Source organism: Gekko japonicus, unplaced genomic scaffold, assembly GCF_001447785.1.
Source record: "Gekko japonicus isolate JY-2015 unplaced genomic scaffold, Gekko_japonicus_V1.1 scaffold4106, whole genome shotgun sequence".
NCBI classification, from domain to species: Eukaryota; Metazoa; Chordata; class Lepidosauria; order Squamata; family Gekkonidae; genus Gekko; species Gekko japonicus.
The window spans coordinates 11,456-20,158 of NW_015176095.1; the positions used below are offsets into that span (position 1 = coordinate 11,456).

At 46.3% G+C, this 8,703-nt stretch overlaps 1 protein-coding gene across 1 annotated transcript; it reads right to left on the bottom strand.

Annotated features, from left to right (window-relative positions):
- Nucleotides 1–722: 722 nt before the first annotated feature.
- Nucleotides 723–7,943, bottom strand: LOC107123501 (zinc finger protein 665-like). Its single transcript, XM_015426750.1, has 4 exons — nucleotides 7,911–7,943; nucleotides 1,555–3,119; nucleotides 1,120–1,267; nucleotides 723–873 (listed from the first exon to the last, which is right to left on the bottom strand). The coding sequence occupies exons 2-4, from the start codon at nucleotides 2,911–2,913 to the stop codon at nucleotides 758–760; spliced, it is 1,623 nt and encodes a 540-aa protein (XP_015282236.1). The 5' UTR covers nucleotides 2,914–3,119; nucleotides 7,911–7,943; the 3' UTR covers nucleotides 723–757.
- Between the last annotated feature and the right edge of the window lie 760 nt (nucleotides 7,944–8,703).

Here is an 8,703-nt window from a genome sequence, read left to right on the forward strand (position 1 = left end):
GACAGTGGTGCTCTGAATTCTTGGTGCTTTAAGGGCAACAGTGGGATGGTTTGACTGAGGAAACGAGGCTCTTATGGGTTCTTAATATGGGAGCAATGTAACTATCTGCCCATATTCTGTGAACCTTTGCTCCTTGAGCTCTAAATTCTAAACCATTTAATAGAAATAAAATTATTTGTTAAAGAGAAAATGACACAGGCTACATATAAAAACAATAAAGTATGTAAACTGCAAGTACTATTGAGACAGAAAGGCAGTTTTAATTCTCAGCTTGTGTTTGCATGGGGAAATCAGTCAAATGCCCAGGAAAACAAGAACATTTCAACAAGCTTTCAGTGCTACTAAGAAGAAGAGATTGGATTTATACCCCACCCTTCACTACCCAAGGGAGTCTCAGAGCGGCTTACAAACTCCTTTCCCTTCCCCTCCGCACAACAGACACCCTGTGAGGCAGGTGGGGCTGAGAGAGCTCTGACAGAAACTGCTCTTGAGAGAACAGCTCTGAAAAAACTTGTGACTGACCCAAGGTCACACCAGCAGCTGCGTGTGGAGGAGTGGGGAATCAAACCCGGTTCTCCCAGATTAGAGTCTGTGCTCCTAACCACTACACCAAACTGGCTGTTGGAAGAGAGTCCCACGGTATAGTGGCCCCAGTGAAGAAGACTCAGCATTCGGGACATTTATACAGTTCCTATCTTGTGTGGAATTTGATGGCAGGCAAGATTTCCACTTTGAGTAAAACTCCACACTCTGAACATTAAAATGGTTTCTCTCCCATGTGAATTCTTTGATGTATATTGAGCATTGTGCTCTGACTAAAGCTTATTTCACACTCAAAGCATGTATACGGTTTCTCCCTTGTGGATTCTTTGATGGGAAGTAAGCCCAGATTTGTGAGTGAAGTTCTTTTCACACTTGAAGTATTTATATGGCTTTCTCCTGTGTGTCTCCTACGGGAAGCAAGGTTTGAGCTCTTACTGAAGTTCTTCCCGCATTTCAAGCACTTACGTGATTTCTCTCCTGGGTGGATTGTTTGATGGTAAGCAAGACTTGAGCTGTGACTGAAACTCTTCCCTCTCGGAGCATTTATTTGGTTTGTCCCTTGTGTGGATTTTTTTGGGTGAGAGGCAAGATTTGCCCTCTCAGAAAAGCTCTTTCCACACTCTGAGCACTGATATGGTTTCTCTCCTGTGTGGATCCTTTGATGCATACTGAACATTGTGCTCTGACTAAAGATCTTTCCACACTCCAAGCATATATATGGATTCTTCTGTGTGTGGATTCTTTGATGGGAACTAAGTTTTCCACTTTCGCCAAAGCTCTTTATATAGTTTCTCCCCTCTGTGGCTTCTTCTTCTTCTTGTTGCCATCAAGTCAAGCTGACCTGGTGACTCCTAGTGAGGCTTGGAGGCAAGAGACGTTCAGAGGTGGCTTCCCACTGCCTGCCTCTACATCATCACAACCCTGGTATTCCTTGGTCTCCCATCCAAATACTAGCTAGGGTTAGCTTCTGAGATCTGAAGAGATTGGGCTTGCCTGGACTGTCCAGGTCACGGCCCCTGTGTGGCTTCTTTGATGGCAAGAAAGACGAGAACTACGACTAAAGTTCTTTCCACATTGTACGCATTTATAGGGTTTCTCTCCTGTGTGGATTCTTTGATGGGAAGAAAGACTCGAACTGTAACGGAAGCTCTTTCCGCATTCAGAGCACTTATATGGTTTCTCGCCTGTGTGGATCCTTTGGTGGTAAGTAAGGCTTGTGCTCCGACTAAAACTCTTTCCACATTCAGAGCATTGATGTGCTTTCTCTCCTGTGTGGATTTTTTGATGGGAAGAAAGACCTGAACTGTGACAGAAGCTCTTTCCACATTCAGAGCATTTATATGGTCTCTTGCCTGTGTGGATATTTTGGTGGTAAGTAAGGCTTGTGCTCCGACTAAATCGCTTTCCACACTCAGAGCACTGATATGGTTTCTCTCCCGTGTGGATTCTTTGATGGTAAGCAAGACCTGAGCTGTGACTGAAGCTCTTCCCACACTGGGGACATTTATATGGTTTCTCCATTGTGTGGATTTTTTGATGAGAGGCGAGATTTCCGCTCTGAGAGAAGCTCCTTCCACATTCAGAGCATTGATATGGTTTCTCTCCTGTGTGAATTTTTTGATGAGAAGAAAGACCTGAACTGTGACGGAAGCTCTTTCCACATTCAGAGCACTGATATGGTTTCTCTCCCGTGTGGGTTGTTTGATGGGAATAAAGACCTGAACTGTGATGGAAGCACTTTCCACATTCAGAGCATTTATATGGTTTCTCACCTGTGTGGATCCTTTGGTGGTAAGTAAGGCTTGTGCGCCAACTAAAACTCTTCCCACACTCAGTGCATTGATACGGTTTCTCTCCTGTGTGGCTTCTTTGATGGTAAGTAAGACCTGAGCTGTGACTGAAGCTCTTCCCACACTGGGGACATTTATATGGTTTCTCCATTGTATGGTTTTTTTTATGAGAGGCAAGATTCGCACTCTGAGAGAAGTTCCTCCCACAATCTGAGCATTGATATGGTTTCTCTCCTGTGTGGATTCTTTGATGGGAAGAAAGACCCGAACTGTGACGGAAGCTCTTTCCACATTCGGAGCAGTTATATGGTTTCTCCCCTGTGTGGATTCTTTGATGGGAAGTAAGAACTGCTCTCTGACTAAAGCTTTTCCCACACTCTGAGCATTCGTATGGTTTTTCACCACTGTGTCCTCTTTTGTGTACAATAAGGTGGACATTCTGCCTGAATCTCTTTCCACAGTCTGAGCATTTGTATGGCTTCTTCTCCGTCGGCCACTGTTTACGAAAAAGAATGTTTTTGCTCTGACTGATATCCTTTGCACCCTCTAAAGCTTGGAATAATTCCTCCCTATCCGGCATTCTCTGTTGTGTGCTAAGATCTGATGGGCCAGCTAAGAAGTCTGCACACGTAGGGAATGCAATCCTTTTCTTTCCTCTGTGACTTGCTTCTGGCGCTGTGATCTCATGGCAGTCGGCACCTTCAGGACGGGTGGATTCCTCCCTCCACTTCCATTTCGCTTCAGGTTCCCCTCTTTGCCATTCTTCACTGGTCTCGTTCTCCTTCTCTGTAGGAAATAAAAAGAGAAACCAAATGAATGAGAAATAAGACTAACCTGACGAACTCGTGTTTGGAAAACAGAAAGTCTCAGTGGGGAAACAGCCGATGACTGCTTTCCATGAGTTTTAATTCTGTGACAGAGCAACTGTGTCGCTTGCCAGAAGTCTCAGTCCTTGAGACTTCAGGACCTCGAACAGTAGGGCTGGGAAAGACCCTTTTCTGCCTGAGCCCTGGGAAGCTCCCCACTACTTCGCCTAGGCAATACAGTATAAGTAGGTTCAATGACAGATTCCTATTTTGCTGATATGCAGTATGGGCCAAAGTTACAGACACTTACTCAATAGTTTGGGCCCAAAAGGGAAGTTGAACCGACCATGAAGCTCCCTTTTGTTTAGTAGCAGGGCAGCAGGGAACAAAATGTCAGGTTGTATTCTGACTCAGAAGGAAAGGCCAATTAAGTTTCTATCCCACTTTGGATAGAAGGCCCTCTCAGATCTTGGAGGTCGCAGAAAAACCTATCGAACACTAGAGAGCCAGACTTCCAGTTGATGGCGGCGCGCTAGCAGACTCACCTCCCGGACCTCCTGGGGGTGAAGCTGCGCTCCAGCCGAAGGAGGGGGTGCTCAGGCTCGCTTAGCCCCCAGGGACCAGGCGAAGGGACCCTGGCCATGAAACTTATAAGAGGTTGCCTCTTCGATGGCGAAATGCCAGAGAATTGAGGCGCCTCTTCATTCTGACGGTTCTCCGTGCTGTGAGACTGAATGGACTTAGTGACGCTGACCGGGGCAAGCATAGGAGATCGAGCAGCAGAAATGAAAGTTGAAAGCAAGGTCGAATGACCAATTATGAACGTGAGTCAGCTTTGAAGCGAATGGGAAAAAGTCGAGCAGGGGAGGGACGCTCCCATGCACATGAACTTTTGAGCGATTGAGGGGAGGAGCAGAAGAAAACGCGAAGGAAACTGTCTAGAAGTACTTACCAAAGCGAATCTAAGCAGTCAAGTGCACATTCAGAGACTTTTAAAAAATTTGCGAAAGTAAACAAACGATAAAGATGGCAGGAAAGAAGGACAGAGAAAAACTTTTGAAAGCGAAAGGGTCTGAGAGCCCGAAACCGGAAGCTACCAGTGAGGTGGCAAAGTCTATAGCGGAATATATGCGTCCTCTGCTGGAACAGCTGAATAACTTCAAGGAACAGATGTCTATAGTGACTCAAAGTATTACTGCACAACAAACCCAGATAAACGATATGCTGCAAATAATGAAGCAGGATACCCAGAAGGTGAAGAAAAAAGTGCAAAAGCTGGAAAGGAAACAAACCTCCATGGAAGATCAACTGTTGCAAGTGCAAATGGAAAAGGCCAACATGATTCTGCGCTTGAAGGGCATGCCAGAGAATAAGGGGGAGAATCTTAAAGAAGTGATGAGTGAACTACTAGCCCCTGTGACAGAAATGAAGGCGGAAGCGTTACTGAGCAATATAGATGTGGTCTACAGATCATATTCAGGTTACATAAAGAAAAATAATCTGCCTGGGGAAATTGTCGTAAGTTTCTCGAAGAGGCATGTGAGGGATGCAATCCTGGAAGCAGTCTCTGGAATACCCCTGAAAGTGGGGGGAAATACCATCAGAACGCTAAAGGATATTCCATTTGAAGTGAGACAACGGAGAAGGAAGTACAAAGAGCTCGTGCTTTTTCTTCAGACAATTGGATATAAATGGCTATTTCCAGAAGGCATTACTTTCAAGATCAAGGATAAAAAAGAAAAGATTGACTCTGTTTTGGAAGCTCAAGAATTCTTAAGGGTTCAGCTGGGAAGACCAGAGGATGGGGAAAAGAAGAAGACAGCAAGTCTAGTGGCGTGTTGGACTCGGATTTTTCCAGAGAGGACTCTCTGACAGAACAAGGGCAGCTGCCCCCAAAAGTCATTATAAGCTGCGGAAGAGACGAGGAAAGGAGAAGTGAAGGCTGAAGGACTCTGAATTGTGCCTTTGAGAAAATTTTTAAATGGGATGATTGGGGGTACTGTTCTTAGACAGTTTAAGAGTTAAAGAAAAAGAAAAAAGTAGTATAAATGTTTGACTCAGTTAATAATGATTTAAATGAAGTGAAGATTAATTGTTACTAAGCTAGTGAAGATCTCCTCTCTTGGGTTTTTAGTTAGTAGTGGGGTTTTTTTGCTTTATCCTGTATATGTAGTCCCCCTTCCCATTTTTTCTGTGATAGTTTTGTAGTCATATAAAAAATAATAAAAAATCCCCTCCGGGGGCTCAAAAAAAAAAGAACACTAGAGAGCCAGTTTGGTGTAGTGGTTAAGTGTGTGAACTCTAATCTGGGAGAACCGGGGTTGATTCCCCACTCCTCCACTTTCAGCTGCTGGATGACCTTGGGCAAGGCACAGTTCTGGCACAGCTGTCCTTGAAAAAGAGCAGTTTCTGTCAGCGCTCTCTCAGCATCACCTGTCTCACAGGGTGTCTGTTGTGGGGAGGGGAAGGGAAAGGAGTTTGTAAGCCGCTCCAAGACTCCTTCAGGTAGTGAAGGGCGGGGTATAAATCCCATCTCTTCTTCTTCTCTATTACAATTCAGACACTAAAAATACCATGGGGGGCAACCTTAGCTAGGCATAGTTGGGGAGGGAGCTCGAAGCCTGAACAACTGCAACCCTCCCTGTCTTGTCAATAGCCAGAGTCAAGAACAATGAGGGTCTCTTCTCTAGCAAGGAGGGAGGGGCTGTGGCTCAGTGATAGAGGCTCTGCTTGGCATGCAGAAGGTCCCAGGTTTAATCCCTGGCATCTCCAGTTGAAAGGTCTGACAGTAGGTGATGTGAAAGACCTCTGCCTGAGACTCTGGAAAGCTGCTGCCGGTCTGAGTAGACAAGACTGAGGGTCTGATTCAACATAAGGCAGCTTCACGGGTAAGGCACAGAAGCTCAGTGGACCCTACATCCTACGTCAGGAGAAGAAGTCGCCCTTGTCTGGCTGCCCTATTCCATACAGATCTGCTCCCCCAGTGCTTCCTATTTATTTAGAAAATTTCTGTGCTGCCCCTTCAGAGAATGTAAGACCATAAGAGAAGCCAATGTTGGATTCGGCCAGTGCCCATCCGGTCTAACACTCTGTGTCACACGATGGCCAAAATACCAGGTGGTCCAGCAGTGGGGCCAGGACACTAGAAGCCCTCCCACTGTTGCCCCTTCCCAAGCACCAAGAATACAGTGCATCACTTGCCCCAAATTGAGAGTTCCTATCTATACCTTGTGGCTAATAGCCACTGATGGACCTCTGCTCCAGATGTTTATCTAATTCCCTCTTGAAGCCATCCATGCTTGTAGCTGCCACCGCCTCCTGTGGCAGTGACGTCCACGTGTTCATCACTCTTTGGGCGAAGGACTTCCTTTTATCTGTTCTAACCCCAAATGCTCAGAAATTTCATGGAGTGCCCACGAGTTCTTGTGTTGTGAGAAAGTGAGAAAAGTACCTCTTTCTCAACCTGCTCTATCCCATGCATAATCTTATAAACCTCAATCATGTCACCCCTCAGCCGTCGTTTCTCCAAGCTAAAGAGACCCAAGAACTTTACCCTTTCTTTATAGGGAAAGTGTTCCAACCCTTTTATCATTCGAGTTGCCCTTTTCTGCACTTTTTCCAATGCTATAATATCCTTCTTGAGGTCTGGTGACCAGAACTGTACACAGTACTCCAGATGAGGTCGCACCATTGATTTATATAGGGGCATTATGATACTGGCTGATTTGTTTTCAATTCCCTTCCTAATAATCCCGAGCATAGTGTTGGCCATTTTTATTGCAGTTTATTCCACTTTATTAACCCAACTAGAGCAACTTGCAGTGAGTCTTAAAATGAATCAGTCCAGGAGAAGATTAGAAAAACAATGGCAAAAGATCAAGCCCTTGGGGAGGGGCTGTGGCTCATTGGAAGAGCCTCAGCTTCGTGTGGAGAAGGTCCCAGGGTCAATCCCCAGCATCTCCAGTGAAGAAAAATGACCTGGTACTAAAAGATGTGAAAGACCTGTGCTTGAGACCCTGGAGAGTATCTGCCAGTCTAAGTAAACAGTACTGACCTTGAGGGACCAATGGTCCGGGATAGTACAAGGCAGCTTCATGTGTGCCTAATTAAAAAGAATTTTTTGATGAGAAGAAAGACCCAAACTGTGACGGAAGCTCTTTCCACATTCAGAGCAGTTACATGGTTTCTCCCCTGTGTGGATTCTTTAATGGGAAGTAAGAACTGCTCTCTGAGTAAAGCTTCTCCCATACTCTGAGCATGCATATGCTTTTTCGAATAAAAAATAAACTTTTAGGTGCCAGGCTAAAATGAGAGAAGGGGTAGGATCGAGGGGAAGGACACACGGGAAAAGCCCTGTGTCTGGTCACCCCCTGCTTCATCCCAACATTAGGGACACTCATCTTCTGACAAGTCTCTCAATGTCATGTGGATATTTAGTGAAAACAGAAGACAGCCAGGGGAACTCAGAGCCTCATCGGTTATCACTTGTACTATCTCTTACTTCAAGCTAGAAAAAGTAGAGAGAGAAAATTCCCACCCTACAAGCAATGCTCCCTCTAAGCTGTGGACTCTTGTGAGCAAAAATTCAACTTTGTGAGCCACTGGCTTTAAAGTTATGAGTGAGCGATGTGGCTGCTGTATAAATTAGTTTGCTTTGGAGCCCTCCCTTCCTGAGCCAAGACAAAAATGTGTGAGCTGGAGGCTTAAAAATTGTGAGCTGGCTCACACTAACTCAGCCTAGAGGGAACACTTCCTACAAGTCAGTAGCTACCTGCCGATCTCTCTCCCTCCTCAGAAACCTGTACGAATGGATCTTCCCCTTCATCCAGCCAGGAGGCACACTCAGGTTTAGGAATCACAAGTCCTAGGATGGAGGAGGGAAAACACACGAATTATTTCTTGAACATAACCAAGGCCAGGGCTTTTTGCAGATAAAGTCCTGGCACTTCGCCGCGACCTCCCTGCCACAATTGATACAGTTAGGGAACTCGAGGCCCCTTGCACGTCTTTGGGGCCGGATTTAGAATGTTTTGACTCACTCAGCCTGGAGGAGGCTGACAGGTTGTTCGTATCTGTCCGCCCAACCACGTGCGACTTGGATCCGTGCCCCTCCTGGCTGATTAAAGCTGGCCACGAGGGGTTTCGAGGTGCACTGCGGGAGATTGTTAACAAGTCCCTCTTAGAGGGATGGTTCCCCGGAGCACTCAAGGAAGCGATGGTCCGCCCTCTCCTAAAGAAAGCATCTCTGGATCCGGCCGAATTGGCTAACTATCGGCCGGTTTCCAATTTGCCCTATTTGGGCAAACTTATAGAGAGGGCGGTGGCGGCACAGTTACAGAGCTACCTGGATGACGCCTCCATCCTCGATCCCTTCCAGTCTGGTTTTCGCCCGGGCAACGGGACAGAGACTGTTCTGGTCGCGCTGACGGACGACCTCTGTAGGCATCTGGATCATGGCGGCGTGGCTGCACTGGTGCTGTTAGATCTGTCGGCTGCGTTCGACATGGTCGACCACCAGTTGCTGGCCTGCCGCCTCTGCCGACGTGGGAGTAAAGGGGCTTGCC

What these genes read in the sequence shown, in the direction of transcription:
- LOC107123501 (XM_015426750.1), bottom strand. Translation starts at nt 2,913, where the DNA reads ATGCCGGATAGGGAGGAATTATTCCAAGCTTTAGAGGGTGCAAAGGAT. An exon ending in AAAGAAGCCACACAGGGGCC is followed by an intron (nt 1,268 to 1,554) that starts GTGACCTGGACA and finishes CACACACAGAAG; the next exon opens with AATCCATATATATGCTTGGA. An exon ending in GGCAAATCTTGCCTCTCACC is followed by an intron (nt 874 to 1,119) that starts CAAAAAAATCCA and finishes GCTTACTTCCCA; the next exon opens with TCAAAGAATCCACAAGGGAG.